Raw genomic sequence first — 20,611 nt, forward strand, 5'->3', positions numbered from 1 at the left:
CACCAAGTGCACTATTCGAATACGTTTAATAAATCTAACTAATTGAAATTGGTATGATTCCCCCAGAACCTTATGTCTGAGCTGGAAAAGCGTGAGATGCACTTTGCAACTATTCTGGATCGCGGAGAGGCGCTGCTAAACCAACAGCATCCGGCCTCCAAGTGCATCGAAGCCCATTTGACAGCCCTGCAACAGCAGTGGGCCTGGCTGCTGCAGCTGACTCTCTGCTTGGAAGTTCATCTAAAACACGCCACGGAGTACCATCAGTTCTTTGGAGAGATCAAGGATGCAGAGCAGTGGTTAGCCAAGCGAGACGAAATACTCAACAGCAAGTTTTCGCAGTCGGACTTTGGTTTGGACCAGGGTGAAACATTGCTAAGAGGAATGCAAGATTTGCGCGAGGAGCTGAATGCCTTTGGCGAGACAGTGGCTACGTTGCAGCGAAGGGCTCAGACAGTGGTGCCTCTAAACAAGCGCCGCCAGCCAGTGAATCGTCAGGGACCCGTTCAGGCCATCTGTGCCTATAAACAGCAGGGTCAGCTGCAAATCGAAAAGGGTGAGACTGTTACTCTCCTGGACAACTCGGGCAGAGTGAAGTGGCGCGTGCGCACGGCCAAGGGTCAGGAAGGACCAATTCCCGGTGCCTGCCTACTGCTACCGCCTCCTGACCAGGAAGCCATCGATGCCGCCGAGCGCCTAAAGCGACTTTTCGATCGATCCGTGGCCCTCTGGCAGAAAAAGCATCTTCGCCTACGTCAGAACATGATTTTCGCCACCATTCGCGTGGTTAAGGGCTGGGACTTTGATCAGTTCTTGGCTATGGGTCCCGAGCAGCGCACAGCCATCCGGCGTGCTCTCAACGACGATGCCGACAAGTTGCTAAGCGAGGGCGACCCCAACGATCCGCAGTTGCGACGATTGCGCCGAGAAATGGACGAGGTTAATCGCTTGTTCGATGAGTTCGAGAAGCGAGCCCGCGCCGAAGGTGAGTGTGGGAGTATCCGTATGAGTACGGGATCGCCGAAGGGTAGAAAATAGTTTTTGCCTCGCTTTTCAATTGACTGCGCTCGCCAGTTGTCCAATAAGTTTAATTGATGGAGGCTAATTGAATATAATGTTGGCGTGTTTTCTGTGAGGCAAGTGGCAATCAGGAAGTCGGAATTCGACTTAGTCTTGTCAAGCCTAGTCAACAATGAAGAAGCTCTTTGCAAGTGTCAAATCAAGGGGTAGTCCTGGCAGCTAATCTTTACAACCCCTTTTACTTACTAATGTTAATTTTTTTCTATTCTTCGCAGAGGAGAGCAAACAAGCCAGTCGCATTTTTACCGAGGAATGCATTGCTATTAAAAGCAAATTGGAGGACATGGCCCGTGAGCTTGATCAGATTATATTGGCTCCATTGCCACGCGATCTGGACTCACTGGAACATGTGCTTGAGATTCATTCGGACTATGAGCGCAGGTTGAACCTTTTGGAGCCAGAGCTTAAGCATCTACAGGAGACTTTCCGTACTATTGCTTTAAAGACGCCCGTGCTAAAAAAGAGCCTTGACAACCTAATGGAGCTGTGGAAGGAGCTAAACACCCAGAGTGGTCTGCACAAAGACCGCCTGAAGCTGCTTGAGGCCTCTCTGGCTGGCCTAGAGGACAATGAGCACGTGATTTCCGAGCTAGAGAACGAGTTGGCAAGACACCAGGATTTGCCATCGACGACCGAGGGGCTGCAGCAGGTGTTTAAGCAACTGAACCACATGCAGGACATCATCACTCAACAGCAGCCGCAGATGGACAAGATGAACGATGCAGCCGATCAGCTGGGGCGCATGGGTGTGCCCACCAAAGTGCTTGGCGACCTCAAGCGACTGCACTCTAACGTGGAACGTCTCAATAAGCGGTGGAGTGCGGTGTGCAACCAATTGGGCGAAAGGTAAGTTTATGGGCGCCACCTGCTGTCTATTTTCGTGCGTGGGTGTCGCCTCATTGACGACCACATATGGAGATAAACCTGACTTTCTAACACCGCGTCACAATGCTTTTTCAGAATGCGCTCATGCGAGACGGCTATTGGGTTGATGAAGAATCTCCAGTCGAGCGTGCAAGTGGAGGAATCATGGGTGGATGGCACCACGGAGCGACTGTCTGCTATGCCCACTGCCACTTCGGCGTACGAACTAGACGTGAGTACAGAGAAATTGCCCCTGTAATAACTAAATTGTCATTCCGATAAGAGGTAGTCTCCAGCTCTAGACCTGCCCAGATCCTTGTACAGTTTTGCTCAGTTTTAGCTGACCCAGGGGGGGCACTTTTGGAGATCTCCTTCGCGGGGGAAACACAAAGTATATATACCTAGCCCATAAATGGAAACCGTATAAGCCATTCACCCGCGCCCAAAGTAGATTACTCCCACAGTTGTTCCTCCTAATTTTTTCTTTGGATAAACCTTCCGGTGTTGGACATGCCTCAGTATTCCTATGTTTTTATTTTTTAAATCTATCTATTTTGTTTTGTTTTTGTACCGCATTTCCATTTGTAAACTGTCCCTGAAAAGAGTGTAATAATCTCCGGTCCCTTGTCCGTATTAAAGCGGTAGTTATTGTCTAATCCAACAGCATACTTTGACATGTAGTGCTGGCCACCACCCACACAAGCATACCATATGTACATATATATACACAGCAGACAGACCTCCAAATGTAGTCAATTCGACCACCTACACAACAATACCCATATACGTAGTCACTAGTGATATCCCCTCGCCCAACCTCACAGTAAATTGATTCCAAATTTTGTGTAGTAGTCTTAAAACATAATTAGTTTTGTGTTTGTAGCATTGTCCTCTTAGATTTGTAAGGTACACCTATAAATATGCCTAAATCATATGATATGGGCTTCTATATTACATACATATATACATATATTTCACCCAGTATTATCGTATTTGTAGTTGAAAACTAATTGTATACGTATTTTTGTCTAATTTCTTGTATTTTTACCGAAAAAAAAATATAAACTTTTTCACACAACAATTCAATTATCACACACTATAAACCAACACAAAATGATCAAATTAAAAAAAAAACAAAACAAACTAAAAATGCTGAAAATATCGAAAACCGAAAAAATACCCCCCAAAACCTATAGAAACTGCTCGGAGCTGCAATCGAACGAAAACCAAAAATCGAAAATGTCAACGTAGCTGGAGGACGACTTATACGCGAAGCCAAGGTAAAAATTTGTATGCCTGTGTTGTGTGATTGATTTGATGATGACTGACCCGTCGGAACCCGGCAGCCTTTGGATCCAGACATCTGAATTTCAATTGTATTTCGTAGGACTCGAAAGATTAAATGTTGGGTTGCGATAGGTCAGTTAATGGCCGAGTGCCAACTCCTAAAGTATGATTGTGTGAGAGATTGTAGATATTTCGAACGAACACCGAAAATCCTCCAATTCCGAAAAAAAATCTTAGTAGCCCTATACGCCTCTTAGCTGTTTCTTTATCAAACCTTCAATATATTTAATGCTTTTTAAAACATTTACCGGACTCTAAACTCCAGTTCTAAGCTATCTTGTGGGTAAAGGTGCGTCAATAACACTTGGGTTGAACAGAAACAGCCTGACAAACAAGCTCAAACACAAACAATAAAAAACAAACCAACCAAACCTAATCTTACAAAGCCAACCAATTAAAAAGCAATTTTTACAAGAAGCAATTTCGTCTTGTTTAATCAACAAAATAAAAAGCACTAAATATATCTACTCTTACCTTCTGAAAAACAAACCGTATTTGTTTAACACACAAGAAAATTACTAACATTTAACCGAAATTAACAAAACAACCAACCAAACAACAATGTCAACGTGGGACCTCAAATTCGGCGAGAAGATCTACGATAGCAAATGCCTACGCTTTGTGGACTGGCTGCTCGAGTCTCGTCCGTCGTTTTCGCCGCCACGCCGAGATCTTCGGCCGGCGGATATCGATCCGGGGGCCACACAGTATTACAGCCAACGACTGGACAACCTTAACACGAAATACGACAGATTGCTGGAACAACTGTCGCAGAGGCTTAAAACTGCAATCGAAGTCAATGGCAGCGATGGTCTGGTGAGTAATCCAGGTGACCTCATCCTAAACTCTATCCCTTTGGAAGGATCTTTGCGAGGTGTGTTTATATGTCGGTTACCGCGCTGGAGGGAGTAAGGTTGAAAGTATTCAACTGTTTCGTAATCATAAAAGGGGGTTCAAGTTCAGCAGACGAGTCATATGCTTTCGTTTTCTACACGCAAGTCAACTCGAGTTTTCAAATGCAAATACGTACGTCTCTCTGGTATCATTGTGCCTCTTCTCCATCTGTGCCTGTCTATATGTATCTATGTAAGAAGCCGCTTCGAGTGCCCGGCGGTTGTTTTTATTAAATTAACCTTCAGAACCGGTGCACACTGACGGCAGAAGCTGCCAAATAATGACATCACGTCAAATGCGAGTTGACCAAACATTCCTTCAATGGCTCGAAATGTTGCCGCCATAAATCACGGCTTGATTAATTTATAAAAATTAAACTATTTTTCCGTCATCGTGACCGTTGTTTGTCTGGGTTGTCAATTGATGCAGTAATTTTTTTTTAATTTATCAGATATATCTATAAGTATTGTATTAGGTCAGGAGTTTCAATGTAAAAAAAAACGCTAGATATTGTCATGTGCCTGACCAATTAGGCAAATTAGAGTCAGATTCGAAATTAATAATGACGACGGAGAAATCTATAAATATTAATGAAGTCCCAGCTTTCAGAGGGGTTTATATATACACTCGAAATTCAATGCCAGGGGACGTCATCAACGTCTTTGTCGCCATCTGTCAACTTATCTGTTTTTAAATTCCTGTCCCTCACATTTGACTATTTTTGTTAAGCAGGTTTGAAATTTGTTTTTTTTTTTGGCTCGCACCATCTTAGAAAATTAATTAAGAATTTTATTGACCAACCAGATCTTTTTACCTGGCACTGAATGCTTATAGAATTATAGAAATGTAAAGGTGTAGAGAGAAGAACTTTAATAACCTTTAAAATTTTCAAATGTACCAGATCTTTTGAGATCTAATATGGCAACCTATACTGAGGAAGTAGTTAAATTTTGTTTGTTTTGAAAACTAAATTTAGATTTCAAAAATAACATACAAGTTTACCTTTTACAATTCAAATGACACTCAAGGTTAATAAAAAAAAGTCCCTCTTTATTTTTTTCTATGTAGGTGATCTAATTACAGCTAATACGAAATTGTTGTTTCGGTGCTCAATGGTGTTACCTTCGCCTCGAGCGATGGAGTGACATCATAACTGCTCCATTACCACTTCGCCTTTAACTCAACTTGATATGCATAGCAGGGGCGGACGTTGGAGCACCGCTGGCCTAACTAGATTGAAAAGAAAAATTTGTTATTTAGAAGGTTAGATGGCGGCACAAACAGGTTTTATCTCTTCTTTTGATACTTTATTCTTGACTTCCGTGTATTGTTTTCGACTTTAATTTGGGTCCAGCTTCGCGCCCTCCCTCCCCATACCCATTTTTCGTCTTTTAAGACTATTGTAAATGGATTGTTTATAATTTTTGGCGCAACAGCTGGGGAATACTCACGGAAAACTAGCCGGCATTAAAAGCTCCTCCCGGCGGAAGTTGTGTTTCTGACTCTCAGAAAGCTCGCTCTCCACTTGGCGAATTTATTCTCGCAGTGGGGCTGCTCCATTCAGTACCAAAAGCGACGTGGTTGTGTAACGTCGCGTATCCTCTGTGTGTGCCGCCTTGCTGCCGGTGAACGAAATTTAACAAAGGCCCAAACCTTTTAAACCTCAGGTTGTTGGAAGGCGAAGTCTACGGATCTAAAATTCGAATACGAATTGACCGTGTAATTATGAGTGGTAGTGGTGATAAATAAATATGCAAGCAAACGCTAGTACAAAACATTGCTCATCCGCCGTATTGGCAGAGTGATGTCACATACACGGCCGGATAGTGTCGGTGTCGCTGTCTTGGTGTCTTAATTTCAATTGAACGCGTACCGGGTCGCATCGGCTGGCTATTATTTTGTTAAAAAACATTTAAATTCGTTGCCGCCGGCTCGCGTTCCAATTTTTCTCGCAATGAGCTCTACCCTAGCCCAGAATGAAGTCACTTGCTGGCTCTGCTACAACTCAAACTAACCAAAACGCAAATAGAAGACTGTGAAACGAAAATAAAAGAAATACATTATTAATATAGCATTGAACATGTCGCCACAGTCGGAATGTTGATATTTTCGGCAGTCTGTTTGGTGTTAATGAAAGCTACACATAAAACGCAAGAAAATACAAATTTATAATTAAATTTCGTAGTGACTCAGCGAGTTGGGCTCATTAAAAGTTGCATTAAACTACAAGCACTGCAGTTATAGTAAAAAACCAAAACAATGTTGAAATTCTCTAGGTCCATTACTTAGTGCCTAGCGTGAAAGCCTATCAACAACCGAGATCGCGGGAGTGTCAGGGCGGGCGCTAATCTAATCTATGGGACTCAATCCATTAGGCATGATGCGATACTTTGGATTGAGCGATCGGTTGCCCGGTAAACACATGGAACTGTGGGAATGTGTTTCTTTTACGAATACCCTGTACATACCCTATTATTTTATCGATTAAACTAGCTGATTTTGTTTTCCTGCCATATATATGCCTGCTCATATATATATATATATATATATTTAGCGGCATTCTAACGATAAATCAGGAACGAAAGCGAGCGTTTCGAGGTCTTTGCCTCCACTGAATCAAAAGGGAGGCGCCTATTTTCGTGATGTCGCATAGGAGAGGTCCATTCGAGCTGCAGTCTGCATGCTCCGCGCTCTCGTTGGAGCTTTTTCTCTGTCTACTTTTGCACTTTTACCCCTACGAAAAGCCGGCACAACGTGGCGTATTAGTCATGATATTAGTGTTAAGCGCATCACAGTCGATTAGGCCCTAGAATCATTTAATCTGCTTGCCTTTAAAGCCCCTACTAGAAATTAAGAAGACTTATTTTCTGCTTCAGTCTAGCTCTATTTTTCGCGCCCGACAAACTTGTTTCATTTACAATCAAAAATTCGACTCTCTTATGACATCATTGTTCTCGTACTCGTATTTACTGTATCAATGTGTCTGTGTATGTTTGGTTAATTATAATTTATTTGATTTTTTTACCCACTCTAGAGGAACCTTGAAAAGCATATCAGTAATAACAGATTAGTTGTTTATTTTAAAAATGCAAATCATAAACGTTGATCGTTTTGTGAAGTCTCCACTCAATGACTTCACCGTCAATGCAACTTCCAGTTGAGGCTACAACTTCAGCCATATGGCAGTCATTTTCCTTTGAATCACGGTCGCTATAAAATGGGCAATAAAGATAAAAATTAAATTACCAGATGCCTCCGATAAAGCCCACTCCGGATTCCAGTACAACCGAAGAACACTTTCCGGGTAATCACCCAATTCTTGAGTTATGGTTGGGGCCTCGTGAAAGTGTTTGCACTACATATTTGCAGAGCGATTGAGACCTTCTCCCTGTATAGCGTCATTTCTATTTTCATAAAGGCTTTTCGTTTGCTTTTTGTGTGCGCTTTTTTTATTTTTTACTTTACTGTATGTGTTTTGTATGATTTGTGTGCTTTGGTGCTGCGGGGTTGATAGTAGTGTATCCCTGTGTGTGGGCCCGAGAACCAATTCCCATGAATGGATTAAATGAATAAAAAAAGGAAGTAGAGTAAAGTTGAGCCAATGGACACTTAAAGTCTAGGGACGACTACCGTAAATCGTTGTTTCACAGCTTAAAACACTCTTCAACTTATTTTTAGTTGCTTTATCGCCGGTGCCTTTATCTCGCGGTCATATCAAATCACTCTCACGCATTCCACAACACAAACTAGTACTAGACTACGGGAAAATTTAACGTGTCGTGTCTACACTAAAATCGTAGTTCGTAAATATCTAATTGCTTGTGTCACAAATTAATCTCGCGCAGTGTGTTCAAGAAGTCCCTAAGCCAACGAAACAAACCCCAATTGCTGACTATGACTTTGTCGAACTGAACCAATCGAAAGCCTTAGACATGCCTCAGCATAGATCAGGTCGCAAGGCGACCAAATCGAAAGCCAAAACCCAAACCACGACTGTCCAAGTGGCAGAGGAAAGTGACTACGACTTTGCGTTCGAGTTTCAGGTAATGCTCCATCTATCCCCTCTCCTCCCTTTTCCCTTCTGCCACCCTCGCAAAGACTCCATCGACTTAAACCGAATTTTCCCCACAGTTGTTAACTTTACTAACCGAAATCGCTTTCATTTGGCATTTAGCAATACGCTGAGAGTCTACAGAAACCGCTCAAGACCTTTAGGGTTGACTTCAGTGCGGGCAGCGTGCCAACTGGCGATGGTTACGTTGCGCGCCAAGAAGATCTGTACACCACAACCTACAGCACCACACAGTGAGTATTAAAAATAAAATGTAGTGTAAGATCTTTAAAAAAATATTTTCCAGAAAGACTCTAAATAAAGAGCTCTAGCTTTGTTACATCAATATTTTAAATTCAAATCATTTATTTATGCTTGTAAACTTAAGTTGGTTAAATTACACATATACTTTGTGTTCCGAACTCATAGTATTAAAAAACTTAAAAAAATTTGTATACATTTAAAAAAAAAGTACAGTTAAAAATAATAAGTAAAGCCGTGACTCATGAATTTCTTTTTCATAGTTTTGTGTTTTTAATTTATTAACACAAACTAACTCGGAGTAACTTACGTTATCTGGACTAGTCCAAAAAATAATTTTTTTAATTGCCGAAGTCATATAAATTGTTTTATCGTGAGTTTTTGAATTTGTATCAAACGAAAATTCAGTAGAATTAAAATATGAATATTTGAGGAATTTAGAAAGACAAGATCCATTAGGACTCAAAATGGAATTTTCTCCGACTTTTACGTGCCCTAAAAGCCTGCTAATGGATTTCTTTCTCTTGCAGGTTCAGTTCAACAAAGACAACGAAAAGCTCTACGAAAAGCGTCTACAGTAGCGATGGCCTGGATGCCGCTAATCAGGAGGGTAGCACCACTAACCTGCCCCAGTCGCAGATACAGTTTAACGAAATCCGGACGCTTAAACGCTCCCAACAGGTGGGTAGCCATTCCGTGCTGGATATAGCCGGAATTAGAGATCCGCGTACGGGTCGCGTTTTAACCATCGGCGAAGCGATTCAGCATCGCATCCTGGACGTGCGCACCGGCGAGATGTTGGTGGCTGACCGTCGCATTACGCTGGAGCAAGCAGTCGACCAGGGGCTAATCGATACGCAGCTGGCCGGGCAGTTGCTTCGGCCTGGTGCCGGTCGAGATACCAGCGGACGAGAGATTTCGCTCCTGGAGGTTATTCAGCGCGAGATTAGCGAAGCGGAATCTGGTTACGAAACGGCCGAGAAGCGTATAAAGGTAAACAAAACGGTCACCGTAGAGTCACCGGGGGAACTGGGTTCCCCCGAAAATCCCCGAAACATTGCCGACGCCATTTCCGCGGGGAGTGTGGACACCAAGACCGGCCTGTATCGCGTAAAATCGGGCCAGACGATCAGCCTGGCTGAGGCCTACGAGCGCGGCTACCTCATCCGGCACGAGTCGGTGACAATTAAGTCGAATGCGCTGTGCCTGAGCGATGCGATTGCGCATGGCCTGGTCGATGGCACTGGCTGGATAGCGGATCGCAATTCCGGCGACAAGTTCCGTCTGGACTCGGCCATTGCCAACCAACTCATTGACGCGAGTGTCCGTGAAGTGGTGGACGCGAAACGCGACACGAAGATTACACTGCAAGAGGCACTGCAGTCGGGCGTTTTAAATGCGAAAACGGGTCGGTACGTTAACGAGGTGACCAAGGAGAAGTTAACCTTCGCAGAGGCGCGCAACCGTCATTTAATCGCAAAACCGTACACGCTGAAGGACATCTGCGACCTGAACCTGATCGACAAACAGTCCCAGATCACGAGTCCCATGCGCCGCGAAAAGTTAAGCATTATGCAGGCCATCGATGTAGGTGTACTGGACGGAAATCTGCTCAAGTGTATCACCAAGCGTAAGGGTGAATTGGTCACCCTTCAGGAGGCCATCGCCGATGGCATCGTGTTACCGGCAGAGTGCAAGTACCGCGATTTTATGACAGGAGAATTGATCAGCATTCCGGAAGCGGTGGAACGCGGCTTAATAAGCTCCGTGGCGCAGCGATCGATCTTTAATATTGATGGGTTTAAGGATCTGAGGAGCAATGACTATGTTAGCTTTAATGTGGCCCTCTCGCGCGATCTTTTGCGTCGCAAAAGCACGGGTTTCGGCTTAGAGACTGGTAGGGATAGCGTAGTTCCACTCGAGGTGGCCGTAAGCGAGGGTTTAGTGCGCCAGGAGGTATTCGAGATGTTCAGCCGCGGCATCGGGGTTCAAAATGCCAGTGGCAAGGAGCTTAGTGTCTTTGACTTGGTTTGTCACAATTTGATTGATCCGAAGACGGGATATCTGTTGGATCCCAAGAGTGGGGAGACTGTGCCCCTAGATACCGCGATTGAGCGAAAGTTTATTACTCCAGAGGGTGCTCTTCTTTTAAGCAGTTTACTTAACATTACTTTGACCACGGAGACCGTGACCCGGACGATTAATCGTTATGTGACAATCAGGGCTGGTTCCCAGGAGCCAGGCGACACTGTGCTGCTCACCTTTACGGAAGCAGTGCGTCAAGGTTTCATCGATGAGGAAAGACAGCTCTTTAAAGATCCTAAAACAGGCAATATTTACTCGGTGCAGCAGGCTCTTAACTACGGTTTGTTAGTCCCTGACAGCAACCAAACTGTGCCAGAGCCAACTAAAAGGAAGAAAACAAAGTCAACCATCACCATTGTGACCAAGCAGATCATACCAGAAGCTGAGCCCATTAAGCTAAACACACAGCATACCAAGTACGTTGAGAAGTCAGTGGAAATTCCCATTTCTCAAGAACTTATAAAGCCACAGCGTGTGGTTTCCGAATTCATAAATAAGGAAAAGAGCAGCTATATCGAACAAAACGTGACGGAGCGGCAAATTATAGAGCTGCCTCCAGGGGGTTGGCGGCTAAAAGACGCCATAGAGCAGCGGTTGTTTAATCCAGATACAGGAGTTTTCCATGTGCATGGCACAGATTGCTTGGTCAACTTTGAGCAGTGCATCTACAATCAGATTATAAACAATCTATCAGTTTCAGTAATTGATCCCAACACTGGGGACAAGATCTCTGTGCAGTCAGCCTTTGAACGTGCTATACTGGACAATTATGGCAACTATACCAACAGCAGGAAACAAGTGCAGGGCATGCGCAGTGCCATTGACGAGAGTAAGATCATCCTGGAGACAGTCCCAGCCACGAGAGTTACGAACCAAAAAACAATTCTTCGCATCACTAGGGTAAGCAGCAGTCCGGATGTGCTGGAGGTTTCCACACCCCTGAAAGATGCTCCGCCCAAGTTTGTAGAAGTTCCCACCTGCCAGCGAGAGCTCGCTTCTCCAGAGCCTTTGCAAATTGCCCCAGGCGCCATTTATGATCCCTCCACAGCTTTAGTTATCTTCACGCAAACCGGGGACACTGAAAACATTTTTGATGCCGTCCACCAGGGACTGATAGACGATCAGCTAATAAAGTTTGTAGATCCTATAACCAAGCAAGCTATTTCCATAACGGAGGCGATAGCGCGTTCTATTTACGAACCCAAGACCGCCACTATACTTGACTCTGAGGGACAGCGTGTGGATCTGATCACAGCCACAAAGTTGGGCCTATTAAGTGTCGTGGGTGCCCCGTTGGTTGCTGCCGAAGGAGCCCTTAGAACCGTACGCTTCGTTACCGATCCGCGAACCGGTGAACAAATACCTGTGGAGGTGGCTTACGAGAGAGGTATAGTCTCACGTGATCAATTGCATCGCGGGCGATCCTTCGACAGTGAGTCGGTAAAAGTTGAGGAGAAGATGGTAGTGTTGCAGAGAATGCGAAAGGTCATTCTGAAGCCAATGGATGCTTTTCGCAAAGGAATTATCGACGAGGAGACATATGAGATACTCGAGAACACAAGCAACTTCACCAATCCCAAAGGTGAGGTGCTTAACATAAGTGAAGCTCTAATCACGGGTTTGATTGATGGACGTCGTGGAAAAATAGTTGATCCTCAAAGCAATCGAGTTCTTAATTTGAGGCAAGCGGTGGAACAAAAAGTTCTTGAACCCGAACAAACCAATCATATTCTTATGCCGTTGGCTAAGAGTTTGTCTGTGCCACGGCTGGCAGCGCAGGGTTTAATAGATCCACAAACTCACACTATTGTCCATCCAGAGAGCGGTTATCCGCTGAGCATCCATGAAGCTATAGTATGCGAGGTTTTGGATCCGCATTCGTTACTGCTTATACCAGAGAAGTGCACCTTGGAGGAGGCGATCACCAAGGGCGTTGTCAATGCTGATGATTCTACAATCAGCCATAAGAACAAAACCCTTAACATCACAGAAGCCCTTGAAGCGAACCTTTTCGATCCGAGTTACGATCAGCTAAAATCCAAAGTAAAAATTCCTCCGGTGGGTATGATATTCCCAGTGGCAGTGGAAAAGAGCCTTGTGGAACCGTCGAAGCGTGTAGTTCTGCACCCAAGTACGAGAAAAGCACTTCCCATCAAGCAGGCCATCGAGGAGAACTTTATAATGTCGGTTCCCTACCCACCGAAACCAGATGCTATCGAGGTAGTAGATGCCATGGAGCAAAATATAATCGATGTGGCTGCGCAGTCGCTGACAGTCCCGTCCACTGGGGAACGTGTACCCCTGCGTCAAGCTATGGAAAATGGAATTTTAGTAGTAAGGAAACTCTCCGATTTTGTGTTTACCCAGAAACCCATTCCCAAGACGGAGATAATGGAGACTGTGCGTGCGGTACACACGGTGACAACCAAAACCATTGAGCTGATGCAAGGTTACGTTCTTATTTCTAACAACGAAGTGCAGAACGTTAACACTGGAGAAGTTTGCACTTTGGAGGAGGCCAAGGACCTTGGAATTCTACGCGAAGAATCCACAACTCGAGAAACCAAGGCGGCGGCGGGAGAAAGTCCTGAATCGATGGCCGCACTAGTCAGCAGCAGCGATCAAACTGTAGTATTGGAGGAGCGCTCCCAGACTATGGTGGTAAGTTCGGACAAATGTAAACAAGAATTGCAAGTAGTCAGCACAACGCAATCCACCAAGGAAATTCCGGTTTCAAATGTAAGTGGAACCGAAAAGGAGTCGTCAAAGACATTTCAGAATGTAAGAGATGCCGCCAAAATGGGGGCACTCGGAGTCATCGCAGCACCTGTACTGGCCGGAGGAGCGATCGTGAGTGGCGTTAAAAATCTCATCAAGACTGTGAAGTCTCCCACGGAAGATGCCAAGACCAATCCGAAACCAGAGCAACCTCGGAACAGCTTCATTGACCAGGAGCGCTACAATATGCTACAGCCGCAACAAGTGCCAAGTGACGTGGATTATATCCTCGACGAAACGAATAACTTTATTAGCTCCACAACTGCCACCTTTATAGCCAACGAAAAACAGCAGGAGGATACCGAAAAGTTACCAAAAGAAAAAGTGGGACCTTTAGCAGGATCAACAAGCACACTGACTACCACAGCAGTTAAAACAGTTATTACCTCAAAGACAACATCAGAAATCGGAATTCAAGAGCCAGTTGTGACGGAAGATGTTACAACCACCACCACTGTTAAGGATAGTCCAATGGTAGATGCGGTGAAGGAAGTCAGTCAGAAATCTAAGAAAGTGACAGAAGACACAACAAACATTTCTAAAGTAACTGAAACCACTACCACAGTAACAAATAAGGAGACAGATTCTTCGCCAGAGAAAATATCTCCAACTAAATTACCTTCTGAAGAGCCTACGAAGGAGGAACCGAAGATTACGAAAGAATCGGAGACATCCCCAAAGACTGTTCAAAACGAACGAACTCCTAAACTAGCTCTAAGAGAAGTATCTCCCAATGCATGTAAAGAGGAATTGATTTTCGAGGCAGAGAAAAAAGAAAAGGCTTTAAAGCCAGCCCAGATCACAGAAAAAGATACCTACTATGCACCGAATACTGAAAGAGAACCTTCTCCCGAACCGCACCCAAACCATACAAAACCAGAACCCAAAACAAGAACTGTCAAAAAAGAAATGAATTTAGAGATCGAGCCACTCTTCACAGCTCCACTTGCACCATTTCTTGAACATTTTACTGACACCTCAACTACAGAAACCGAAATAAATCCTATTACAACTTCTCAAACTTTAACAACTATTACAACAACTGTAAATACAATTGAGGAGAAACCGATCACTGAGGAAGGTAGTATGACTAGCAAACCTGACAAGATTTTTGATCTGAAAGTGAAGGAACCAGACGTCGACGAGCCACCCAACAAGGGTTTGCCATTTGAAATCACTGATGATTCTTCTAAGCCTGAAAACAGAAGTACAACAGTGCTCACTGAAAGCACTGTGACCATAGAAGACCCTGTTATTACAGAATCATCAGCAACAACAACAACTATTAGCACAACTACCATAGGCAGTGAGGAGAACCTGCCTCTCGAGAAACCGGTTGCGGAGGAGGTGGTACAACTTTTTCAAGCTCAGCCTTCTGAGACATTACAGACAACTAGCGGTGAGGATAGTAAGTCAGAACACACAGACATTCATTCGCCATGTTACGAGCCAATACAATCTATTTCAACATTACCTATTGAAACTTCTCAGACAACTAAATTAGGGACCACAAAGACAACTGTCCTCAGTCAAGAAAAGCCACAACTCTTAAGTGATCTTGAGAGTAATGTTCTACCTAAGCATGCTTCGGATAAGCATAAATCAATAGTTGATTTAATCGCGAAAGAGCAAAGTTCGCAAGGGGCTGAGAGTAGCAGCAACATTCTGCAGAACATCAGGGATGCTGCCAAGTTAGGCGCTGTCGCACTTGTGGGAGCGCCCGTCCTCGCTGGCAAGGCTTTGGCTGATGCTCTAACTTCAGAAAAAACACTCAAACCAGAAAAATGTACAACTCAATTGGTGACTAAAACAGTGAAAGAATTGCCCCTGGATGACAAATCCAACATTCCAGCCACATTAATCACAAAAATCACCACATCAACTTCCAACATCACAACATCAACAGTTGCGAACACTTCCTTAGATGAGTCAAGCGACGTGCCTGCTCAAATAAATGAAGCTATCAAGCGAGAAGTGCCTCGAACACTGGCCATTGGCGATGCCATTTCCCAAAAACTGATTAGCCCTGATGAGTGCCAGGTGATAGTAGATGGAGAACAACAGTCTCAGACAGTTTCCAAGCTGCTTAAGGAAGAGCAGCTAAGTCCATTAGATGAAGTGCAGATTGTTGACGACAAACTAATTGTACTGCAACAGGTCTTCTACCTGGTGGACGCGGACACCGAACTAACGCCCGAAAATTTGGGCAAGCTTAATATTTACAATCCCGAAAATCAGTACTTTATTGATCCAAGCAATGGTCAGAAAATCTCCTTCCATACGTTAGTATTTGACATGAATGTTTTTAACCCAGAAACCATTTTGGTGAAAAACTTTAGTACAGGCAAATACGAAATTCTAACTGCAGCTCTGGAACGTCCCCTTTTGGACAGGCACACCGGTCACATGGTCGATCCAAAGACAGGCAAAAAAATTCAATTCTTTGAATGCATTGCTCGCCAATGGATCATCCGTGCGAAACCCAATGAGCAGTTACATTCAGGCATTGAGAATGTATCAATAGACACACAAACCGGACAGGTGGTACTTGACGATGGTCGAGTTTGCTCCATTGTTGAGGCCATCAACAGTGGCAAACTGGACATCCAGTCGATATCGGTGCGCGACCCAGTCAGCGGTGAGGTTATTCCACTGCGTATGGCAATTGAGTTGGGAGTTGTAGACATGCAGGCTGGTACGGTGATAGACATCCAAACCCTTAAAGAAATCCCTATGGAGCTGGCCTTTCAGCTGGGTTTCCTAGTGCCCGGTGCCCGCAAACCCATTTCTCTAGAGGCTGCTGTTCGCAAAGGCCTTTACGACCCCGAGACAGGAAAACTATTCGATTCCGAGAGTCAAAACCAGGTCGATGTGCAAAAGTCTATTGAAATTGGTTTGGTGGATCCGAAGATCTCATTAATTGTGGATACTTTGACAAAGAAGGAGGTCAAGCTGGATTGCGCCATCGAAGATGATTTAGTGCTGCCAGCCACTGGTCAAATTAAAGACAGCAAGAACAATACATTAGTGCCTTTCGATGTGGGTGTGCAACAACGTTTGCTGAAAACCGACAGTGTCACCTGGAGCCTTTCGGAGTTGCTGCAGCGTGAATACTACTCGCCCACCACTGGCAAGGTTCTCAATCCTGTCACCGGTGAAGAGATCCTTCTCCAGCAAGCTATTGAAATGGGCTTTGTAGAGCTGGAGACGACGTTAGTCAAGGATGCTGATCACGACAAGATTTTGCCGGGCAAAGAGGCAGCCAAGGTAGGTCTTCTGGACACGGTTCGTGGAACACTAAGTTCGCCCAACATCAGTCTCGATGAGGCCTTCGTTAAGGGCTATCTTATAACTACCAAGAAGCCACTGTCCCTGGTCGATTGTCTACTTCGTGGTCTCTACGATCCTTCGACAGCCAAATTCACCATCGACGACAAGAAACTGGACCTGAAGTCTGCCATTGCTCAAAAGCTTATTAACCCTGAGGAGCTTGTGTTGCTGGACCCAAAGACAGAATTTATTATTTCAATTACCGAAGCGATAGCAAAGGGTTATATCGACCCCATTGATGGATATGTAATTAATCCGTATGCTTCCACTAAGTTGTCCCTCCACGAAGCTCTTGAGAATCGCATTCTCATTCCGCCCAAACGCAAGCGCAGCCTGCCTGATGCCGTTTACCGTGGTCTTTACGATCCCAAGACAGGACAGTTTAGCAACACCGTGACCCGCGAGAAGCTCACAACTGAACGTGCCATTCGTAGGGGCATCCTCGATCCCGATTCGACGGTCGTCAATGTGGGTTCTGGCCAAATCATTCCATTTGGGTTAGCCACCGAAACGGGAATAGTAGACAGTAAACAAGGTACGGTCAGGGATGCCGATGACAATTCCATTGACTTTAAGGAAGCTTTTGATAGAGGTGTTTTAGTCGAAGCGAAAAAGCCGTTGCGCCTTATTGAAGCTGTGGTTAAGAATGTTTACGACTTGATAGATGGACACTTCGTTGACCCCAAGTCGGGTGAGAAACTGAACTTTGCCGAGGCCTTAAACACAAATTTACTGGACGAGCATAGTGTGCAGATCAGGGATCTTAAGACGGGTCTTTTTAAGCAGCTGAATTTAACCCACGCCAAGGAAACCGGCATCATTGATGCCCAGAATTCGAATCTACTGTATAACAACCAGACAATGACCCTCAAGCATGCCTTTGATATTGGAATCCTAATGGATGTCAATGCGCCCATCAGTATTCAGCGAGCTATCCATCAGGGACTGTTTGACGACAGGACCGGCAAGCTAAGCGACCCTAGAACTGGTCGCCAGATCACTCTGCTCGAAAGCATGCGCAGTTTTGTGATTAATCCTCACCTGCCGTGCTACTTTGATGAGCAGGCGGAACAGATGTTCACGTTGAGCGTGACATGTCGCAATGGTATAATTAATAGAAGGGAGGGTGTCTTTCGGGAGCCGGGAAGTAATAGCATTGTCGCTCTGGGCGAGGCGTTGAGCCTGGGTCTGATAGTGGACATTGAGAACGCCGGCTTTGGTTTGTACGAACTACTATCCATGGGCTTCTATGACATTTTCACACGCAAGGTTCTGCATCCGGTTACAAATCGCAAGCTGGACCTCAACGAAGCATGCGTGGAGGATGTTGTTAGCTTATCTTCCAGTTTAGTCAAACACTACCAGACGGGAAAGTACCTTCGACTGGCAAATGCAATAAAGGAACATTTGATTGATGACTCAAGGGGTTGTTATAATGCGGGTGGCGAACACTTGGACCTGCAGGTAGCTAGAGCCAGAGGTTTAATCGTCTCCAATCGTCGCCTTCTTAGCCTTGAACTCGTCTTACGCCAGCAACTTTATCGTCCAGATACAGGCAAGTTCTGTGATCCGACAACCGGGGAGTATCTCGACCTTATCGAATCGATTCATTCGGGTTTCATAGATCCCGCGACGACCGTGTTTAAAAACCAGGTCACCGGTAAAGAGCTACCGCTGACAGAGGCTATCGAGAATGGTGACATTGACGTGTCCAAGGGTAGAGTTTTTGATCCCAAGTCTAAGTCAGCTTATAACTTCGACGTGGCACTCTCTCGTGGAATTTTGGTGACTGTTAAACGACCACTAACCGATCGCAATGATGTAGTGCGCCGTCAGGATAGCGTCGAATTACTAGGTCAAGCGCCCATGAGCGTTGTGATAAGCAAACCGCGTGAAATGTCTCTCGAAGAGGCCATTCGTTACAACATAATCGATCCCAAGACCGCTCTTATTCGCGATTTCGATAGCATTAAGTTCCTGCCATACCCGATAGCACTAGAACGCGGTCTCGTGGACACCACCAAGCGCACACTCGTTGATCCAAAGGCGCTATACTTTGCCTTCGATCCCACCTTAATTGTGTATGTACGGAAACCAATAACCTTTGATGAGGCAGCCGAGTCCAAGTGCCTGGACTTGCATACCGCTATACTTACCTATGTGCCAGCATGTGTATCTGAATGTACGCCAACCGCATCAGCCAGCGACGACAACGCAAACGATTCCCTGACTGTCAACGATACGCCCAAGGTATTCACGCTAAAGGAGGCCGTCAGCGTGGGCGTTGTGGATCCCGATTCCGCCCTGGTCAAGGATTTGGCCAAAGCTAAGCTCGTCCGTTTGCCGGAGGCATTCCGCAAGGGCTTGATGGATGCAAACAAGGCGAATGTGCTCAACACTCAAACCTCGAAGCTTTGCACTCTGCAAGAGGCCTACGAGAGTGGCCTTATCTGCACGCCTAAGCGTTCATTCGGATTGCTAGAAGCCATTACCTTCAACCTGTACAACCCAACCAATGGCTGCCTAGTTGATCCCTTCCAAATGCATCCGGACATCATCCGGCGACGCAAGTTTACGCTGACTGAGGCCATTGGCTCGGGTCTGGTGGATCCGTCATCAACGGTGGTGCGTGATCCCAGCACTGGGGTCATCGTACCTCTGGCAGCTGCCATAAGCAGCGGGCTCATCAACGCCATAGATGGTCGCCTGACCGACGCCAATGACCCGAAGAACAACATTGACCTTGTAAAGGCCGCCGAGAAGGGTTTGCTCCTGCCGGCAGAACAAAGGGTAAGTCTCAGCCCACGTCCACTGCACTCCTTAAATTTCTATCACCACTGATCTCGATCCGAAATTGCGAGTGCAAAAATTACTGAATTACTGCAAGAAATTACAGCAAAATTACTCTAACTCTAAAATTAAAGCTTTGTTCGTGGCATGTTTAGTATATATATTCTACTATCGATATTATATGATTTCGATTTTTAAGACATTTTGATCAGCGCGCTGTTTTTCCATCTCTTTCTGTCTATCTCTGTCTCCACTTAACTTCGTATCATCAGACTAATTAAGATGTGAGCTTTCCTAGACGAAAGCATTCTGCAATTTTAATTTGCAAATCATATTTATTTTTATTTTGCAAATCTCTTATATTGCAGCGCATGGCATTCAATTTAATGTTCTATATATCGTACTTTTCGGTGAGATCGCTTTAAGTTATCAAGCGACAGCAGCCACAATAATGCAATCAGAGTCAGCAAGTACATCACAGATCACATCCAACAAACATGCATCCATAAATATCGTTCTCCATCGATCGCGCTTTGTCGAGCCGAAGACCAATGCGTTATGTCTCATACTCCTCTACCGAAATGACGTCGGCAATAGGACACCATATTCAGTACTCCATACATACTCTATCGAGTTGTCTATAACACTAGCATACGCATCTCTTACCATTCGAACTTGCACATATAAACTTCTTGTCCTTTCTCTTTCCTATTCCCCATTGTACCCTAGGCAGTACTTTTATAGGATCAGACCAAGCTTTAACTGTCTCTGGAAAGCGGTTACAGGCTGGTCTATAAGGGATTTACCCAAAATAATTTCTATATTTTGCTCTTAGTTTTGGAAAAAGGTTCTATTTTTCCAGCCAAGGCCTTAGTTCTTATTTTGTACATCTTGTTTAAATACCAATTTTCTACCTATTTTCAGCATACATTTATAAATATTTGTTTATAATTTCTTTTGTTGCAGTTTTAATTTGAAAAATAAACCAAAAACAAATTTAACACTAACCAAAAAAAAAATAAACATATAAACGAAACCCAACCAAAATTAAAACCATTAAACAGTAGTTAGTGTATACTAAAAGCTAAACAAATGGTAGTTGCTAGTCCCCAGTAGTTCTCGTTTCCTAAA

General features: G+C 44.6%; 1 protein-coding gene across 39 annotated transcripts in view; it reads left to right on the forward strand.

Annotated features, from left to right (window-relative positions):
- Positions 1-20,611, forward strand: part of LOC108029356 (dystonin) — a 76,505-nt gene that overhangs the window by 37,541 nt on the left and 18,353 nt on the right. For 15 of the 39 annotated variants that reach the window (XR_007763944.1, XM_044092174.2, XM_044092175.2 and 12 more), the window contains 7 exons: positions 67-985; positions 1,296-1,926; positions 2,041-2,176; positions 3,141-3,224; positions 3,886-4,107; positions 8,360-8,490; positions 9,028-19,480. Coding sequence is in view for 38 of the 39 variants with exons in the window: in XM_044092174.2 (XP_043948109.1) it covers positions 67-985; positions 1,296-1,926; positions 2,041-2,176; positions 3,141-3,224; positions 3,886-4,107; positions 8,360-8,490; positions 9,028-19,480 (12,576 nt within the window). In the remaining variant the exon portion in view is untranslated. Of the gene's footprint in view, positions 1-66; positions 986-1,295; positions 1,927-2,040; positions 2,177-3,140; positions 3,225-3,885; positions 4,108-5,763; positions 5,853-8,030; positions 8,229-8,359; positions 8,491-9,027; positions 19,481-20,611 lie in introns of those variants that run through there. The other 24 variants (XM_050887359.1, XM_050887356.1, XM_050887357.1 and 21 more) reach the window with 5 other exon arrangements.

The sequence above is a fragment of the Drosophila biarmipes genome, chromosome 2R (genome assembly GCF_025231255.1).
Source record: "Drosophila biarmipes strain raj3 chromosome 2R, RU_DBia_V1.1, whole genome shotgun sequence".
In the NCBI taxonomy this organism is placed as follows: Eukaryota; Metazoa; Arthropoda; class Insecta; order Diptera; family Drosophilidae; genus Drosophila; species Drosophila biarmipes.